The sequence below is a fragment of the Lonchura striata genome, chromosome 4 (assembly GCF_050655825.1).
Source record: "Lonchura striata isolate lonStrDom1 chromosome 4, ASM5065582v1, whole genome shotgun sequence".
NCBI lineage: Eukaryota > Metazoa > Chordata > Aves > Passeriformes > Estrildidae > Lonchura > Lonchura striata.
Genome location: NC_140706.1, coordinates 48,093,142 through 48,114,304, shown reverse-complemented (window position 1 = coordinate 48,114,304; position 21,163 = coordinate 48,093,142). Strand labels below are relative to the sequence as shown.

General features: G+C 41.0%; 1 protein-coding gene across 3 annotated transcripts in view; it reads left to right on the top strand.

The window, feature by feature from the left end:
* TET2 (tet methylcytosine dioxygenase 2) overlaps nucleotides 1-21,163 on the top strand; it is a 70,907-nt gene that overhangs the window by 30,782 nt on the left and 18,962 nt on the right. For 2 of the 3 annotated variants that reach the window (XM_021531460.4, XM_021531459.4), the window contains exon 2: nucleotides 16,067-19,445. In XM_021531460.4, coding sequence (XP_021387135.3) covers nucleotides 16,067-19,445 — 3,379 coding nt within the window. Of the gene's footprint in view, nucleotides 1-11,836; nucleotides 12,020-16,066; nucleotides 19,446-21,163 lie in introns of all 3 variants that reach the window. The other variant, XM_085578133.1, reaches the window with a different exon arrangement.

Here is a 21,163-nt window from a genome sequence, read left to right as displayed (position 1 = left end):
GACAGCTGGTCTCCCGTTGGATCTCTCCCCTACACTGACCTTGCACAGGGAATCCCTCCCTCCTTTATCCTTAGATAAACTCCTGTCATCCCTGAAACCTGAATAACTGTGCCATCTCACAGTCACATTGTCTCTTGCATCTGTCAGGCATCATTGTGAATCACCTTTTTTTTCAGCAGGGAGTTTCAAGTCATTACCTGCCTGAAACAGGATTCAATCATTGTGTTAGTGACTGAGAGTTTTCTTTACCAAGGCACAGGAAGATTTCTTGTATTTGGATTTTTCTTTTCTTGGCTATGAACTAAGCATTTCATCAGATGATGACTTAAAAAAATAAAAAAAGAACAAATCCAAAAAACACCTCCCCCCCCTCTTTTTTTCTCTAGAAAGTCAGTAAATCAATTCAGTTTCAAATCCGAATGCTAATCTCTGGCATTTTACCCTCGGTGGGTGCATTTTACTTCTACAAGCTTTGGATTCCCCTCTTCACTGTTGTGGTTTTTTTTCTTAGTCTTTTCAGTGTAATTAGTCTCAGCTGTGATACTACATATTTCCTTCTTCCCCTGGGCAAAATTTTCCCCCCCAAACAGTTTCTGTCTGTTCTTTCCCTCCCTCTTTAAATAGTAATTTACCTTTTAAGAAACACAACTGCCTCCCTCTGTGACACTGTCCTTATCTCCATGCACAGCAAGAACAAGAATTTCTACTTCTTGAGAAAACACCCATAAACTCAAGGAGAGAAAAGGTCAACTGTGACAATAATTATGCATTTCTGAAACTCCTGCTAGCTACAAAGATTCCTGTTTTATATCTGAACTACAGAATTAGGGTTTATCTTGCAAAACCAAAAATCTTGCTATATCACTTGTATCACCTTATACAAGGTGATGATACTGTTCTTCATTTTTCAAACAAAAGCTTGTTTTTCTGAATTGCTAAAATGCCATTTAAAGCTAGGAAATAATCCCTTTTCTTTACCCCTAAAGATAGCCAAGAAAAATTTTAGTTCTGTTTTACAACTGGAAGAAATAAAAGAAGAAGGAATATAGAACTTTTTCTGTGAGACAAGAAGTATAAGCACAAGATTTTCCTAGATTTTCTTTCTTCCTCAGCAGCTCTCAAATACAGCTAAAGTTGAAATGAAGTCAATAAAAGCAACCAGCTGTGAGGACTGTAGAAGAACTGAGGAAAGAAAGATTTCTTCCCATCCAACACTGATTCAGTTTTCCTCTGCGAAGAATTTCTCAGTTCTGCTTGTAAGACAGACTGAACAAGGATCGAAGTCAGATGGGGCATTAATTTACATACTCCTGGGTGTGGGGAATCTTTCAGAAATATCCCTCTTATCTAACACCTTCTGCTGTCATTTTGACTTTTTGGGGCTCTGCCTCAAATGCTCAGATGCTAAATATGCATTCAGGATTAGGGCAGGAACCTAATGCATCTACTTTGTGCATTTAAAATCACCAAAAAATTTGTGTGAAGAAGCACAGTTTCCCATTTTTCATCTGGATGACTTGATTTTAACTAAGCTTTCTGTCATGAGTGGAGATAAGAAGTGAGAGAACTGTGTAAATCTTCCCAGCAGATGATCTATTTGACAGCCTAACTTTGTCAAATGCACTGTCTAATATAACATTGAAAGAGAAAGCTGATGATCTTTGCTCTTTTGAGGTGTCAGTTACTTAATATCATCTGTCTTCTTCATTCAAATACTATAAATCTATTTTTTCCTCTTTAAGAAAAGACAATATTAGGATGAGATGAGAAGATGGGAAATACAGAAACTAGAGTTTAAAAATAAAGGGGGTTTTGGTTATTTTTTAAATGGCTTACAGAAGATCTTCCCTTCAAGCAAAAAATACAAAGAATGCAAAAAAAACATTGTCAAGCCATGAAACACGCAGTGTTACAACAGAAGAGCACTGTGGGAGTTACTGGGGCATGACAAATATACAAAATACCACCACTACTTTTCCTGTAATCAATGGTAGCGCCTTTAAGTTACTAGAATCTGTAATGTTTCAGCATAAAAAATCTGATATCTGGCCTAGACAACTGCAATTTTTCCATCCATGCAGCAGATGCAAAAGTTTATGGTCCTCTTTTCCATGTATAGTCCACAGAAATGAAAATATTAATAAAGTAATAAATAATTTTGCAGTTATGTAAGTTCTTGTACCTAAAACTAAATCTAAATGATGATAAGGCCACAAATGAGAAAAAAAAGTTAATAACAGATTGTTACAGCTGCTCCTCTTTTCAGTCTGCTTACTAAAAACCTAGTAAGTCTCAACTCAAGCAAGTTCATTTAAAACTAAATGGCTTAGCTCTTTGTTTTACAATTCCTATGAATAGTTCATTCCTGAGTTTCTGGTCAGAAAAAACACCCTATATCCTCTCCTGTGTGTTCAACATTTTTCCATGTGATGATGTACACAGTTCATGGCCTATGACCACTATTTTACAGTGTCTGGCCACACCGAATCCTTCAGGGAGAGTTACTCAGGTATGCTCAGCATAACATGCATTAGTTACTGTTCATGTTTTCATGTGTGAAATCTGTGGTTGTGATCTATATAAATAACTGGCAAAGGCTGCTGCCCTGTTCCAGCTGGAGCATAAAGGAAGTGGTGTCAGTGCGAGCCCCAGCACCATTTGGTAATCTCTGTGGGGAGTAGGAGGGCTCTCCAGAGAGCCTCAAAGAAGTGGCTTCAAAAATCCTGCAGGTGGGATCTCAGTGTGTGTGCCAGTGCCAGGCTAGATGGGAGGAGAGTACTCCAGTGCAAATTGGCAGAACCGGGAAGGTCTATAGAGCTGCTCTGCACTGGGAGGGGTCAGAAGGTTGCACGGGCCAGTTCCTATAAAGACTGATTAGAATCCAAGTTATTGCAGTTACTTGGAAATGAGTGGCATAGTTGCAAAGCAGGAGCTTAAACTTTCAAATAAGTCAGTGTAAATTCTGCAGTATGTTCCCAGCGAGCCAGATCCAGGGGGAAGCCTCTGTAATTAACACCCAGCAAACATCACTGCCTGCTGATTCCAGGGTTCACAGGCCAACCCCCACAGGTGCTGCAGGGGCATCCCAACAATGGAAACTTGAAGACTGTTGGTTGGCAATCCTTTGTAATTTCATCTCTAAAAACTACTGTCAATGTTTTTAGTCATCAAAAGTTTTAGCCACAGTCTCTAGTTGCTGCAATGCCTTCCTCCAGCTTCAGATTCCTGCAGTTCTGTGGAGCACATTCCCTCATCCCCATCCACTTCCTCTTGTTAACCTTGTAATGGAAAATCTCTCTCAAAATCTCTTTCTCTCTCTTCCTTGTTGCTATCTGAAGTACACCAATCTTTCCTCCAACACAAATACAATCTGACACAACAAACAGAGAAAGAGTTATTAATGCAGACCACATATTTAATCTTGCATAGCAATTGCCTCTGTAATCCTGATTGAGCTTTTCAGTATTCAGTAGACACAAACTCTTCCCAGTGTGTCTCTTGTAAAGGGGACTGCAAATCCTTGAGCTTTGTATTTCCCTCTTTTAATTTAAAACTACAGCAGTAGTTACCAGCATCTAGTTATTTCCATGATAGTCTATGTGACCAAGTCAGGATTTAAAACCAAATTTCAAAGAAGCATCTTCTATATCATGGAGGTTTGATTAATTTATAAGGCTGTGCACATTTTTACAAAGCAGTTCCTCAGCCATTAGCCCACAATACCAGACTGGTTTTAGCATAATCTCAGGATCTTTTCTCTAACTCATTGGCAGCAGCACCACTAGAGTTAAAATGTTTTGGTGTTCTGTTAGCTTGAACATCTTTTTGCTGATTTCTGAGTATCTTGTTTTACAATAGCCTCCTTCAGGCAATAGAGTCCAGAGCAAAATTTAATCTTCTGCAAGCATAACAAAAGGAATCAGCCTTAGTTACCAAAAGATCATTAAGTAGTACCAGCTGTTTTCAAGACATTGAATTTTTTCAATGAAGACAGAAAAACTGAAGTGCAGAGTAAGACTTTTGCGGTGCCTGGTTATATTGCAGCGTATGAGAAAACATCTAACAACTCTGAAGACATCTCTGCCTCCACAGCTCCAGGAACAAGGGTTGGGTCAGGGAGCTCAGGCAGGGGGAGATTGAGAGCTGCTTGAATCCCCATCAATTTGCAGGATGGGACTGGGGCCCTGCTGGATGATGCTGACATATGCCCTGTATACACTGCTTGCTCAGCTGGCCCCTCTACTCAGAGAGAGGAGCATGGTTTTGTTGGGACCTATTGGTGACAGGACTTTAAAAGTGCTAGAGGGAAAAGGCAGGAAATAGGATGGGCTTGGAGCCATCAGCATCCCTGAACATAGAGTCCAAACTTCTTTGTGATATAATTTCTCTCTGTCATGCTGCACAGTTGATGCACAGCAGTATGGGGACACGTTCTGTCTCTAGCACTCACCTGATTTGCTGAAGTCCTTCACATGCTTTTTTAAAGGTTAACTGCAGGTACTCCAGGACATTTTTTTTTTCCTATCTTGTTTTCAGTTCTAATTGTAGGTGCAACTAACTTTTTGGAACATTTGCTTAATCACCAATACCTACCAAAGACTTTTAAGGCAATTTTGGTTTGGAAAGCTGAGACACACATCTGATTTATTAAATACCATTTCTGCAGAAGCTTTTGTGAACCCGATGAGGCTGTTAGGAAGGTTTGTTTGCTGGGGAGTGTAATAAGCAGATAAAGTTTGCCATTCATCCTTGTCCCCCACCCTTCCCACAGTAAAAATATTAGCTCATTTTCTCATAATCAACCTGGCTGACCCTCAAAGGTTAACAAACCAAAGATAAAGTACCCTTACATGCATTTGACAGTGGCATTCATATTAGCTTAGCTGACAGCATTAGACATTGAGTATTCTGATGGATGTCTCCTCTCTTCTCCCAACTCCTCCTTCATTTTTGTAATGAAAAAGCAGCTGTTCACTGTCCCCAGAGGTTGTATAGAAGTAACACTACCAATCACAGTCTGCGCTGTATTTCTTCTGAGTAAAACCAGTTGCATTATATCAGAGCTTAATCCTTGCCTATAATCCTTGCTTTGCCCCTAAAACTGTTCTCTTCCTGCTGTGTTTTGGGGGAGCACGGGTGACAGAGGGACCATAGGTTTGTGTTGGCAAGAAAAGCAGAGACTGTGCTGTGCAATCCACTTGGCGCATGAGGACGTGCACACACTTACTCAAGCACACAATGCAGGGCGTTCTCTCCTACACCTGCATTCTTGAGCTCAAGACCACCACAGCTATGAGGCTGCTGGCTGAAGGACTAGCCTGGCAAACACTCTGCATAACCTTGCCAGGTAGGAGCAGTTCTGCAGGGCTTGTGGGATCAAGTCTTCATTGCTGGAGGTGTGGATTTAAAGAATGAAAAGTCACCTGATCCTTTTGAGGAGACTTCCCCTGCTTAGGTCCTCTTAGGAAGACTAAAGAGAGGCATTTAAAAGGCATCCATTAACTTTCACTGTCTGTAGGAAAGATGTTTACTTAAGCTGAAAAAGTCTCAGCTATGATTTATGAGTTTCATTCAAAGTAGTCTCACATCTTAGATTTATCTGTAGTTCCCAGCTTTCTAAATCCAGTTGAGTGTGTACTTTACAATGGTGAGCCTTTCATCCACACTGCTTCTTTGTGCAGTAAGAGCATGGCTGTGTTGGGGACAGACAATAATCAATTAGTGAAACGGTATCTCATGACTGAGAATATGAAGTGGGCTTTGCAGAGGCTGACAACAGCTCTTTTAACTCACCCATTTCTGTATGTCTCTTAAATATCCCGAAATATCAAAGGTCTTTCATTAGAGCTTCAAACTCTCTCAAATCCATGCAGGCCACTAGATACCTCAGACGACCATGAACTCATGTGAGCCAGCAGCAAGTGGCAAGTTGCCAGAGCAAAGAACAACCGACTGTTTTCAAAGCTTTGAAAATATTTGAAAAGGAAGGACAGAGAGAGAAGTGTTGCACTTCCCTTCAGGACTGCTCAAATGCTGCTCTTCCAAGTGTCAGCTGTGTGAGTCTAAAAGTCTTAGTGAGAGTTAAATCACAATCTGCCAGTTTCCCTGTCTCCTTTTAGCTTGGCAGTGAATTTTCTGCCTCTTCATGTTGCATCCCGCCACAAAAAGAAAAATTTCAACAGGAGAAACAGTGTTCCTTTGAATTACTGGAAATTAAAGAAAAGCAGGAGTGCCAGCTTGTTCTCAGGTCCCAACTGTTTCTCAGCACAGCAATTCCAAATTTTATCCAGTCTTTTAATTTGGTTAAAGGGAGAAACTTTCATGTTAGAGCTGTGTTTTAGGCAATCATCTCATTCACAAAATCTAGACTTGTTACTGGTTTCCAGTTTCTCTGGAATACCTAAATGATATTCCACAGAAAGAAAAAAGCCTGTATCCTTGTAATAATCTTTTTTTTTCTAGTAGTTTTCTTAAATGTTTCTTGTCACAAAATACATAGAACTCCCCATATACTGCCCATTTGTGCTTAAATACTAAGAAGTTTTAAATGGCTATACATAAAACCCACATCCTTTGTAAGTGGGGATAGAACAAGATAAGAAGTAACTGACAAATGGCCTTGGTTGTGTGGAAGCGCAAACTGGAGCCTATCGCTTGATCCTCAGAACAAGATTAACAGCAACCTTCTAAAGAAAAACCTAAATACTGTCTTGGAAAGGGATATAAAACTAAACTTAGAAAGGGAAGGAAAATACTGTAGCCAAGATGGTAACTACAGAAAATATGCTTTTCAAGCCAGGCTTAAGAAGCTAGGCTGCAACTCCTCAATAAATGCTGCCATGATGTGAAGTTGGTTTGGGTCCTGAGCCCTTTTATCTAGGAAGATCAATGACCAAGTTCTTCCCAAGCTTCTATATTGAGTATTCAACATGAAAACACCGTCCTACATCTTCATCTCAAACCTAAAGCTGAAGGGGATGGTAACAGTACCCATGCCAAGCTGTTTTGTGGGCTTGGAACTGTGGTACGGCAGCACTAGCTCACATTTTGTTTCTCTCCCAGAGTTTTGCTTTTATCAGGATTAGACCTCAACTGTTCTGTTCAGAACCAACTGTTGTCAGCTGGCTCTGGTCATCAAAACCAACTTGTCTTTCATCTCTGGTACATCTGGAGAGGTAACTGTTTTCTCAGATTTGGATTTCAACCCAATAATCCATGCCATTGTTCTGTGTAGATTGCAGTAACCCACATGAATACTGCTCCTGAAGACCACACACAAATGCAGAAAAGCTGAGTGGCAACCATAGCTTCAGGGAGCATCTTCTCAATAGATCTCTAAAAATGCATCAGATTCTTATCTTCTGTGCTGCCTCAGCAACAGTGGAAGTCAGAAGAGATGTTTGTGTGAGTAGATTGAAGACTTTAGCACACTGAAAGGTTTTAAGGAAACAACCTTTTCTATAAAGCTCTGCTAGGAGTAACAAGCCTATTCTGCTGAATTCAGTGTGATTTATACAGTGAGGGAATAAAACTGCTTAGTTACTGAGGGGAAAGTCAAGGTAATTCCTACAGGTTTTTGGAAGATTATACAGATACACGTTATAGCTGCTTATATATCAAGCATCTGAATTTGGAGAAAATCTAGCAGAGTGTAGCATGTGCATTATGTCTCCAGAGAACAGACTGTGGATTTGCTGTGTGACCTCCATGCATTTGGTCAGGGAACAAGCGGTATGGATATAGATCCACCCAGGGAGGAGATTGGATGTCATGAACTGGGTTGTTTATTCTGTCTAAGGGAGGAGCATTAATGACATCTTCAATTACATGGGGAGAAAGAAGCCATAGCACAGAAGGAAAAAAACCTGTTCTGCATGTCTGTGGCAGATGGGATGAGCTGATCTAAGGTGATGTTTTAAATGGTACAAGCTTTCTAATGAGTTAGATTAATTACTGCATGTAACTGTGTGTTATTATGTAACCCTCAGCATCAGAGACTTTTGAAAACAGGTTGGAGTGGACTGGCACAGGTCTGGCTGGTGTTTCCCTGAAGCCAAGGAACAGGGCACCAACAAACCTATTTTACCCATGTGTTTATGAGAAATTGGTCTGGTTTGTAAGTCACGAAAGGCACAAATTGGGAGGAATAAAGCTAAATCACAGGTGGAAATTAAAACACATTTTGAAATTAAATCATGCAACAATTAAAACAGTGTAAGATGTTTCCAAAGCAAGTACCCTTGTTTTGGCTCAACTCCTCCAGCTCCACTGTGTGGAAGTGGAGCCCCAGCAGGACATGCAGGGGCAGACAGCATCTCTCACAGGGACACAGGGCATCTCAAGGCTCACTGGCCCTGGAAGGGATCCCCAGAACCTGCCCCTTGGCTATATCGGCACGCACACAGCATGCTGTGTAGTGTGGGAGCTGCCTCTTTGGCTGCCTCTCATTTCTCAAAACACAGCAGCCAAAAGTTGAGTTCACTACAACATCCCAGCCTAGGTGTGGCAGAGCCATGAGAAAAACAAAGGAAGAATGTGTAGAGGGGTGTAAAGGCTACTGTAGTGAGGCCAGTGAAGGGACTGAAAGTTCTGCTTTACCATCTGGACATGCAGGAGCACCAGTCAGAGCACACACAACCTGGAGCCATCAACCTTCTCTTTGCATTCTCCCCACTCTCCTCTCAGTATGACCTTCAACTTTTAAAAAGAAATTTAAGAAAACTGCATTTTGTAAAAAATACTGGTTTCAACAGAGCTGTGAGACCAACAGGATTTTCTACATAAAGTTCAAAGGATAATGGAAGCCAGAGCTGTGTAAATAGGTTTCCTGAAGACAATGCAGCCCACAAGGTTTTATTCTCTTTTATCAGTTCTTCCGCTCATACATCTATTTTCTAGTGTTACTGACCCAACAAAATGAAACCTTGAAATTTTTAGCTTGCCAGTGTTTCTTTTTTCCATCCAGTGGTTTTTCACTCTGCCAAAAGCTGTGATGAAATCATCATGGATAACTGACCTTTGAATGGTGCTAGGAAGTCATCAACCGAAGAAATCCGTGCTATATCCAGGTCTGAAGCCAAATGGACAAAGATCACAGAAACTGGAAGATAATGATGACAGTGACCTCTTGGTAACCCTCCCTAAACAGCAGGTTGATAACATCAAGTGTGCCTTGAGGAACTGTTCAGCCACCAACGCTTGCTTATCCTGGCGTGCTCACAAGAGGCTGCACTGCAGAGCTTGGCCAGAAGAGCAAGAGAAGTCAGCTGTTGCTCTCAGGGAGCTGATTTTAATCAGCAGCCTATATCACCATTGCCATTTGACACATGGAGTAGCTGAAGTACTGAGAGGAAAATCATCCCTCAAATAACATCCTTTCTCTAGACATCAAAAATGGGTCAAAGCACCAGCTGTGCACCTGATTAACACTGATCAACACACCTAGCCTAGCATAATGGACTGAGATGAAGAAAAAGAGACTGTTCTGTTTTCCAACACAAACATCTTTGCCAGTGTTTAATTCACAGGCACTGCGAAATTACTGAATTATGTCCTGTGTGGGTCACAGTTTGAAATAATTTTGCTGGTCCAGACTTCACAGAGAATTCTCTCATTATGCAAAAGCATCTCACTGAACACACACTTATTTGAACATCCCTGAGATTTAAGGCTATAACTCTGTCTGTCGGATACAAAGATTCTTGAAAAAACAGCAAAGATGAAAGGATGCTTTAGTTCAGCTTCCCTGTATTTGTTAAAGACATCTAATAGTTAGGGTGGTGCTCAAGAAATTGAGCAATACTGGTCTTAGAGTATGTTGGCATCCCAGCACCCAAGGTAGTACCAAACAAGCTAACCTGGGGAGCACTGCAGCTCTGTGGAATGGTCTGTCCATACAAACCACCTGGATCTGCCATACACCAAACCTAAACTACAGAAAAGAGCTCATAACTGGCAAGAACAGACAGAGATGGCAACCTCACCTTGAATGATCTGGTTATTGCAACAGGAGGGTCCTTTTGTTTCTTAAATTCAATCTGATTTTGAAGTTTGACTTTTAGGGAAATATTTCTTATCTGGTCATACTATGGTGGCATTTAAAGCAACCACTTTAGGGCTGTAGTGTTTTGCTAGAAGAACTACAGAGTACAATTAGGTACAAAGTTTGTATGGAACACAAATCACAAAAAATAGGAACTGGAGAGCTGTGTGATACAACAGTATAATTTCTGTTTACTCATATTTTATAATCCTGAATTCATTTCCTTTGCATAATTGGTTTTTTCCACCCTTATTGTAGAGGCATTTAATTTTTACTTCCCTTGAATTTATACAATTGTTAAAATAGTACACTTTTTCCACATCTGGGTAGAAATTATGCAGTATCCAGTCTTATTGATGGTTATGTAATGTAGCAAGGAGAAATCACTATTTAGCTTTACTATCATGCCCTCTGCATTGAGTTCAAAAATCAAATTGATTCAAGTGCTTTTGCAATTATACCATTGTATCACTGAAATGGAGGAACTGGTGTCAGTAAATTGAGGGGGGTTTAGCACTAGTTGATTTTAAAAATGCATGAATTTTGAAGCGTCTGGCTTGGAGAAGATTTAATGAATTATTAATCCTCATATGTCACAAATCCCATGCTCTTCATTCCTGTATGTCTGCTTGTGTGTATATTCGCTAGTCACCATTTTCCCTGTAAATTAAGGGTGAATTAGCTATAAATTAGGCAACAAATCTTATCCATCCCACATTTTCTTTTGTTTGACACAGAATATCATAGATTTAAATGCCAGAGAAGACAATTATATTCATGTAATATGAGCTTCTGCAGAATACAGGCACAGTGTCATTGAGGAGTTTCTAGATTAACCCCTTAACTGCTCTTTAAAGTTACAATAAGAAAGCAGTATGCATATTTTAGGAAGAAATATAGATTTAACTAAAAAAATTCAAGGGACAGGCAAGGCATGGCATCCTTACTCAAGTTTTTTCCAAAGCATTGCTAATGCCCTAAATAAATAAACTATCCAAATGAAGAGAGTTGAATGTAGTGCAAAAAGACCCTATTGTAAGCCACAGATCTCAGCTAACAACAGAGTGTCCTTGTCCTTCTGGGCCCTCCTTTACATCTGCCTTGAAGTTTCACTGTGTTTTGCTCAGCCATCACATGTGCAGTGGGGCAGCACAGCAGTGCTGCTGGTAAGGAGCAGAGCAAATCCTTAGGGGATGTTGTGTTTTGAGCTTCAGTTCACCTTGGGTATGAATGCAATCTCTCTTGAATCTGTCCTGTCTTGCCTCTCCTCTAAGTTTCCATATGGAAGTTCACATTGTTTCTCTCTGTATAAACGACAGTACCTTAAGTGCAAAACATGTAAGAAATCCTTAAACTATACCACACATGTTCAACTTTTTATCCCAGCAATAATGGAAATGTCTCACCAATAAGGAGTTTTGATGTGTTAGCTATCACTCCTTAGCCATCTGAGTTCACTGCACGTCTTTTCTCCTCTAGGGACACTGGCAGTTGCTTACAGGTTTGTTAACCAAGGGCACAGCTGCAAATTGGTCTTTAGCTATGCCAGGGAAACACATCCCATAATATCAAATCCTGGTGTTAAGCGTCTCTATAACTGCTTACACACCTTGTTCCAATATTAAAAAAGTGAAAGCTTTGTCAAAGGGTTAATCAGAAACAATTTTGTTTGTAAGCAAGTCCAGAAGATTTCAGGTTTTAGAACAGAAATTGAACTTTCTGACAATGTTATGCATCAGTGCCCTTACCTAAGTAATAACCACTCGTGCCTCTTCTCATATTTTCATTTTTTAGTGAAATAGGAAAAAACCCAAACCCCTAACTTCAAGAGCTTTTTCACGTGTTGGAAGTTCAGTATTTGGAATTCTGCCAGATGCATGAGCTTCAGAGGAGAGATGCAACTGAACAACAGCACATAAGGATAGGTAGCCAAAAGTGAAGCCAGCTACCGTACACAGACAACAGGAGCAGGAGAGTGTAAGCAGAAAGTACAACTTACCAAACTGGAGTTTGGCAAGGCATACGGGCAAATTCACCTCCTGTCAAGAAAGTGCTAGAGGGGTTTCTTGTCTGGGAGCAATTTAAACCTCTGTGTCATCTGGCAGTGGCAGAAGGGTGCCAGCAGGATGGAGGCTGTGGCAACACCCCTGGAACAACCCAGTGAGCCATCAACAAGCTTCTGGGTATCTGACTTCTGCTTTCCCGAGTCTCATAGCAATAATCAGTTGAGCACAAGTCAGCTGAGGCTATGATCTGAGGATGTGTATTTCTCCTGGGGAAAAAATCTTCTGAGGAGATAAACGTCTATCTCAGCTAATGCCAGAAGGGGAAACAACCCATCTGACCTCGCACCTTTTGGTCCTTTTAGGTCCGCGAGTGCTCTACCACAGCTATTCCCCCACCTACATTTTCTTCTGGGAATCTTGCCCAGTTTTGCAGAAGGCTGTACTCCCCTGCAGTGGGTGTATTTATTCATTCATTCATCTGAGCTGCTTTGCATTCACAAACTCTCCAGATACAGGTGCTATAGAAAATAAGCTATGAACCTTCAGACCTGGCTAAAACTAAAGAAAGATTTTCTGTGAAAGAAAATGACACAGCTTCTGTTGGTGCAGAAATGTCTCTTCTCCTTGTAACAATACCTTTCACAGTATATTGATAAGAGGTGGCAGGAATATGCCAAACTTGTCCATAAAACAAACAACAAGAAAATCTCAGGCTCTCATTCAGTGCCTAGTTTCCAGTTTGTGCCCTGTGTGCAGCAAGAAATAAATGTACTTACATCGATTGCATCTGAAAAAGTCAAACAGTGGTAATCTGAATTATAACTTGAATGCATATTGGTGGGATGAGATGCTGATCCATTTGCACAGTAATGTGCTATATTTAAGTCATGCATCGTGGCATCTTCAAAGAGTCCAGTCATTATGATGGATTAGACTGCAGAGTCAGTCCTAGATGCAGTAATTGTTTCACAGATGCTGATGATGTGACTTGAATTTCTAATGAATTATAGCTGAAGAAAAATATGTGGAGCTTCTAAATGGTCTGGATAAAATACAGCTATGGGAAAGACAAAAAAGTCTAAATGCTGCGCTTGTGGGAAGGTAGATTTACTTTTAGAGGTAGAGTGTTCACCTCTGTAAGGACAACCACAAAGACTTTTTAAGATGCAAACAAGTAGGAGTACTACTTCATGGTGCTCCAGGTAAAAACAATAATAAAGATATTGTGGCCATTTATTTTTTGCCAGTTCTACATTACAAATCATGTTACTTTAGATTTGCTGTGATTTGTAGTTGCTTGAGGAAGATTTTTACTCAGTTGTGACTTGAGGATAGTGAATAACTTGAGTGTAGACAGTGAGAGAAATAAGTATAATGCAAAGTTACCCCCATCCTAGATGCATTTCAAAGAATGCAAATCTGGCACTTTTAATGCATGAATTAACTTTGTATTTTGAAGAACCAAATGATTCCCATGTTCTTTGCAATGTCTAACACCAGTGTCTTTTACACTGAAAGTGGTCTGAATTTGGGACAACATACTATAAGATCTTTGAGAATGCATGAACAATAATTCATCTCACAAGAGAACCTCATGAGTTTGGAGAACAGCATGAACTTAAGACTCTTTTCTGACCACAGATGTGCTCATTTGAGGGGTTTGCAAGCTAAGTTTAAAGAAATCAGGGAGGCCTCACTTCTAAAGAAAATGGTGGGTTTATCTGACAGATAGTAAGGAGTTGAGAAGAAAGATTGCCTGGGAAATCCCAGAAGGAATTTGGTTGTAACCCACAAAGTACACCAGAAAAAAAGCTGCAAGGCAGATTTTGAGGGCCAGACAAAGTTTCTCACAGCTTAGTTGCACAGACTAAAACTTTTTTAAAAAGAAATAAATCTTTTAGAAGCAGCTTGACAGCACAGTGTTAATCACTATGGTGCCCTTTATTTAATTTCATTTCATACTTATGAAAATCAGCAGCCTATACACTCATGTCTGTGATTCACCTGCAGTTTTTAGGAATGAAACTTGTGGAGGCAAAGAATGGCTTCCAAATTAGTCTGGCATTTTATTTTTGAGACACTCTGGGAGCATCTTTCTGCTGCCTGGCCTAGAATGACACATCAGAGGAATCTTTTCCACACAGATTTCTGCTACGCGTAGAACATCGTCTCTCTGGGAAAGCTGCAAAGGCTCATGTCTTGTGGTACTATAAAGCTAGGGTGGGAAATACCTCTAGAAGGGAATAAGCCTACACTACCATGTTAAAAAACCCAGGCAAGACTGACAAACATTTTTTTCCATCTTTCTGTTCTTAGTTTTCCCTGCAAAAATTCTTTTTTAAAGTATCATTACCTGCAGCAAGAACTTATCTACTTCTGTCATAAAAAACCATAAATTGAGTAAAGAAAGAAAAAAAATCAAACTTCAAGAGTAAATCTAAAAACAAGTATGGCATTCAGAGGAAATGAATACAAGTTATCATATAGATGCTTGCTGGTCAAAATGTGCATTTGAATTGTCCTGCTACTGAATTCAGAGCTGCAAGCAGAGAGAATTCTGCTGGATGCAATGTATTTAATGGATTACTATTATTTATAAAAGCATTTTAGGATCATATTATTAAACTGAGTAAGGTAATACAGCACTGAAAACTAGATAAATTACATTGAAATAATATTTTAAATTACATTTTAATAATATAAAAATAATAATGTAGGATAAATACATAAGCAGAGCAATCATGATGGGAGAATTTTTCCAGTATAATAGTTCTTCCTATGTAGTGACAATACCAGCCACGTGTAATGCCTCTCCTGACTCTGCAATCTGAGCAGAGCTGACCTGGTAATAGAGAACCCTTCAGATTCTCCTTTATGAAAACCGAAAATAAAAGCTTCAGAGCAGACGTGCATATATATCCAAATTTTCTCTGTGCAACTGCAAATCTGTAAGACCCACTGTCAGTCTGCCTTCTGTCATTTGTGACGAGTTGAGAACCATAAACCAACAAAGAATAAATTATAAGCAGAGTCAAACAAGGGCTTTATCTGTGTTAACTGGGTCTGTGAATTCTGGGAAGATGCATGTGAACAGGATTAGCTTGTTATTGTACGGAATTTGCTCACTGCACATTGTCAGTACTTTTATCCAGCTAAAATCTTCACTTTGTAAATAAAGAGTATATGAGAAAATGGGATTTCCCACCCCAACAAAGAAGAAAAAAATCCAAGCTCCAAAGCTGCAGAGCTCAATTCAAACCCCAAAGCATGGTTAAGCCATGCTTGGTGTCTATATGTAAATCTGAAAGGATATTGATACCTGAAAAAAACCATTTCCATCAAACCTTTCAAAAATCACCCTATTTCTGTCAACTTTACCGATCTGATGATGAACTGTAAGAGTTCCTGTAGACAGCAGTCAACCATGGCTTTGTCCTGTGTATTGTGCCACTTGCATGGTCTTCAGGAATGCCAGTTTTAAAAGACCCTGTTAGACAGCTGAGGACAGAAAAAAAATGTTTTCCCCTCTAATTGGAAACTTGGTGGCAATACTCCTTCAAGTCAGACAAAAGAGGTTTGGCACACTTGATCAAATTACAGGATTAGCACCAAGTCTGGGAACCACAGTTTCAACATGACTTTCTGCCTTACCAAGGGCAAAATGTAATGACAGAGGAGTTTATGCAAATCATTCAAAAGCAGAGAATACTTTTTGCTCCACTATGAGAGATTTCTTCTGGTAAAATATCTTATTGTGTTAAATGGGAGTAAGGAAGTCACTCTGTATTGTCACTCTCTTTTCATCTCGAAGAACAAACCTTTAAGAAAAAGGGAGACCTGGAGGTGCAAGATGCACCAGGATAGTGAAACACCCCTTGGGTGCACTTGCAGGCTCATGCTGTGTGGTAGCTGTCAGGGCAAGGGGTGTTTGAGTGCTGCAGGAATTGTCAGTAACTGGCTGTCCTTCAATGGAAACTAAAACTGACTTAAATTCTCTCCCATTTCTTTTCTCTTTCAGATACGTTCAGAGGGTAGCCTTGTGGATGGCCTCAGAGCAGGCCAGATGGAACAGGACAGAACCAACCATGTTGACGGCAATAGATTGAGTCCATTTCTAATACCACAGTCTTCTCACATTTGCCAGGCAGAGCCTTCTGCAGTGAAGCTACAGAATGGGAGTCCAGCAACAGAGAGATCTGAAGTGGAAGTAAATGGAGACCATAAGCCACTATTCAATAAAAGCAACTTTGGAGTGCCCCACCAGAAGGGAAGTCCAAACAACTGTGTTAACCCAGACCCTTTACAAGAAAAGAAAGTATATTCCAAATATATGCAAAATGGTGGGATCAAACGCACTTTTAGCGAGCCCTCTCTGTATGGACTTCATGAGAGCAAGAAAGTGAAACAAGACAAAGAGGTAAATGGAGAAAAAGCTGAGCCAGAGGATAACAGTGAAAAACCAAGTGTCTCCAATTGTTACAGTGAGAAGAAATCTGAGAGTTTTAAAAGACAAGAAAATGAAGCTTCAGATTTGATACTGTCTACAAGATACAATAGTGTTGGTTCAGAAAACCCTCATGACCTTCTGATTCAGGATGAGCAGGAGCAGGAAAATATTCATTGCCATAACAGGGACATTGTCTTACTACTTAAGAACAAGGCAGTGCCAATGCCTAATGGTGCTACAGTTTCTGCCTCTTCCATGGAAAGCATGCATGGTGAACTCCTGGAGAAAACACTGTCTCAATATTATCCAGAACATGTTTCCATAGCAATGCAGAAGAACACATCTCATATCAATGCCATTACCAGTCAGGCTACTAATGAGTTGTCCTACGAGACAACGCATTCATCCCATACCTCAGGGCAGATCACTTCTCCACAGACCTCAAACTCTGAGCTGCCTCAAGTGCCAGCTGTAGTGGTTACTGAGGTCTACAACACAAAAGACTCCAGTAAACCACCTGTATTGCCAGGTAGCTGTTCACTTCAGAAGCCAGATCTACAGCTACAGCAACAGATTCCAGGCTATGATCCTCAGCAGTTACCTATAGGAAACAGTAATATTCATGGAAGCATAGGGCAGATTCCCAACCAAGACCTCTCTCTAAGTTCCAGCAGTATCCTGCAAGCTCAGAGCACTGCTCTGGAAAGGTACTCTGAGCAAGCAGAAAATAATGGTGCTTTCTTTACACAGAACTCAACTTTTCACCAAGATTCCTCCACTGCTCCTGCTCCAGAAATGAACAGTGCACTGTCTGCCGCGGTGCGAGAAGGACACCACTCCTATAACAATAGGTGTGATGAAACTCTTCCTGGGGAGATAAAAAATGAAGGGCAACAGGAGGGACCAATGTCAGAAAGTCCCAGCCTCAGCCAACAACAACTTCAACCTCAGCAGAGCCTTCTGCAACAGGCACAAACATCACAAGATGTCAGTGAAAGCAACCTGCAAGCTGCTGTGGCCGCCTCGATTCCGCAGCGCCCTGAAGGAGTGATGCTGGCGTCAGAATCTCCCCTCCAAAACCTGCACGCACATGGAAGCGGGGGTGAGTTGCAACAACACTATGAGCATTTCCCAGGACAGAGAGAACCTGAGACTCCTCCTGACAAAGAAAAGGACCAAGTGAAAGAGCCTGTACAACAGGCTCAACATTATTCAAAACCAGCCTGGATAGAACTGGTTTCCACCCAGTTACGCCAGGGAGAGCCTCCCCAGAAGCCCAGCGAAGCATTATTGCGGTCAATTCTTCAGTACCAGGCAAGCACAGCCCAAACAGTTTATACAAAACAGTATGCTGGAAGTCCTGATTCTTTAAAGGGGCCTTCAGGACAGGCCCAGAGCCAGAAGATAATGCAACAGGAACAATTTCCTGCACTGTACAAAAGCGAGAGCTCTCAGCTGCAGCCACATCCTCCAGCTGACCAGCAGCTGCCATTCCAGAAACACTCACCACAGCTCACAAAGGTGGATTCCCTTCTCAAGTCCCAAGTGCAGCAACACCCTCCACAGCAGCTCCACTTCCAGCCAAGATCAGAACAACAAGGTGAACAGCCTTCAGGGGCCCCCTTGAAACAGCAGCACTTGAATCCCCAGCCAGGGGAAAATGGGCAATTCTTGCATTCACACATCTTGCAACAGATGCTGCAAAACCAGGCACATCCAGTGCAACTGCCATGCAGTCCACAGCTAACCCCAAACCAGCAGCCGGCTTCACAAATGAAAACTAAAGATCTGTCCCAAGCCATATCCCACCCCCAAAGCAATGCTGAGCAGCCTGTAGACAGGACATCCTTCAATCAACTTAAAGTAGATGAATGTTTCCAAACTACGACTAAGTATACTAAATCAGCTGCATTCCCACTGCCTAACCCTCAGCTAGGCCTAGAGCAGGTACAGGCCATGAACAACAAAGCTCCCCTTTACACTCAGAAGGCAAATGCCAGTCTCCAGCACCCTTGCCCAAACAACAGACACCTGATTTCCGAGAAGAAAGGGAACGCCGCAAATATGGAATGCTTTGGATCCAACAAAATGCAGGATTTGCAGCATGTGCAGTATTTTTCAAATAACTTGACCGCAAAGCAAGATGTGAATCATTGTTTTCAAGAACAAGAGCAACAGACAGAACAAGCCTCAGTTCTGCAGTTGCCACCCCTCCAGCCCTCACAGGGCTATGGTGCTAGTCTGAACCAAGACCTCCCAAGCAAACAAGCTCCACAGATCCCTCAGCAGTACTTACCACACAGCCAAACTGCCCCCCACAGCCAAGACCAGAGAGGCTGTCATTTGCAGTCCCAGACCCCTAAGGATTTTCAAAAGCATGCTGCTCTGCGGTGGCATCTTTTGCAAAAACAGGAGCAACAAGCATACCAGCAACCCAAAACTGAGATTGGTCCCAGTGCAGCACGCAAGCCTATAAAAACTGAGGCTGGCACAAAGTCTAATGCCTGCATGCGCCCATCGGCTGGACAGCTGGAAAACAAAATGTGGAAAAAAACAATTAAACAAGAGAATCAGCACTTTGGCTGTGAGAACATGCAACAAAAGAGCATCATTGAGACAATGGAGCAGCAGCTAAAACAGATACAGGTCAAATCACTGTTTGATCATAAGACTTTTACTCTCAAATCACCCAAACATGTGAAGGTTGAAACAGCAGGCCCTATTACCATCCTATCACGAAATACCAGTGCTGCAGATTTTGAGACTCAAACCCCAATCTCAGATCAGCAAGCAAACTTGTCTTCTGAGAAAACCCCGACCAAAAGAACAGCTGGAACTGTTCTCAATAATTTTTTAGACTCACCTTCCAAGTTATTGGATACGCCTGTAAAGAATTTATTGGACACACCTGCCAAAACCCAGTATGATTTCCCATCTTGCAGCTGTGTTGGTAAGTGCTGAGATGCATTAAAAACATAATAGTTCACAGGAAGGAAATGAGCCTTCAGGTTGGGATCACAGGGTTAGTTGGATGTTTTTGTTGGAAGATTTTCTTGGGGTTTTTTAAGAACAGTAATTAGTGAAGACTTATAAAACTGGGGTTTTACACACTTAGGCCTACTGCACATACCAACCCTACACATGGCCCCTTTCTCATTATTCCATAAAGCAATTACCTATTTGATTTTTCAGTCAGAATGCTTATGGCTTCAGATCCATTCTCCTTGAGCAGCAGACATGTAACAACAACATACTGATAAAAAGTAGGTCATAGCTTTATGACCTGATTTATTTGTCAAGGTTAGATACAGCTTTTAAAAAAACTATCCCGGTCCAAAACTTTAGAGTCTTATGCCCATTTTTTGCTCTAACAGTGAAATTGTTGAAGTTTCCCTTAGTAAAGACTAAGCAAAAACAGATGTCAGATTATTCTTTACTTGTTGCAAGAGTTTATCCTCCTTTTCAGGCATTTGTCTTCTGTAAGGCTAAAGAGATCCACATTTTCAAAAAAGAAGCTACACAAGCAGTACTAAAAAAAGCAGTGGGGGGATCCTTGTTGCTGCTTGGTGGCAAACCCTGTCTCCAAGAGCTGGAAAAATAGAGCAGAGGGGAGCAGTGACAGGCATGGTCCCCTAGCCCAAGCTTTCATACAGTACTGACACTGCACATAGCAGTGTAACAGGCACTTTCAGACTCTACTGGATAAATTATTCAGGCTGAAACAAAAGGTCCAGCACCAAAAATGAGAAGAAGAAAATAAAAATTCTTGTTAAAGTTTTAGTTACTAGGATTTTGTATCAACTATAAAAGAGGGCAGTTGAATCAATGCTCTTCCAAAATGCAAAATGGACCTTTTTGCCTTTTTGAATGTTGGGGCTGTGTCTCAGAGATGATATGTGGGAACAAAACCAGGAAGTAGTGTATTTCTAGAGCTCCCAGGAAGAACTGGGGAAGCTGCTCCTTGTTTTATAAGAAACAACCTTCAAATGTAGTTGTTTGGGTTTTTTTTGAAAACACAGTTATCATTTGTTGGGTTTTTTTTAATATTGTTTCTTCCATATAGTTAGCACAAGTTTTTCTAGCAATTACTTCCTTATCCTCACTTTTTTCCTTACTGAAGCCACTAAGCAAACTTAAGAACTTATTCTCCATTTACATTTTAAATCTTCAGTCCTAACAGACACTAGGAAATACAAGAGTATGAAACTCCCTCTGAAGAACCCAGCACCAGAGCATAATCTATAGGTTTATGGCTCTTGCTTACCAATATTGTCCTTAAGAAGATTAAATTAAGCCATTCCCCACTGACACATTCATATTCATTGTGCTTCCAGAGGCTGGCTGTCAAGAGCAGCACCACCCATCCAGCCTGTGGAGTTAGCATGGCAGAAAGCATCAAGTCAGCATTCAGATATCAGCCAGCACAGCTCCACCATCTCCTGAACCCAGTCGGGGCTTGGCCATTTCTTTAACACAGCTGGAGCCTGCTTCCTGGTGTCAAACCAAACATACAGCATGTATTGTGACTGCTGATATGGTCCTACCTACACACAGAAAACTCAGGCCACGTTCTTGGCATACAAGGGTTTTTACCAGGCCCTGGGCATTATTTTTTTTCAGCAAATTTGTTTTTTTTTTTTTTTCTTTTCACAGTCTTTCTGTGAGTGG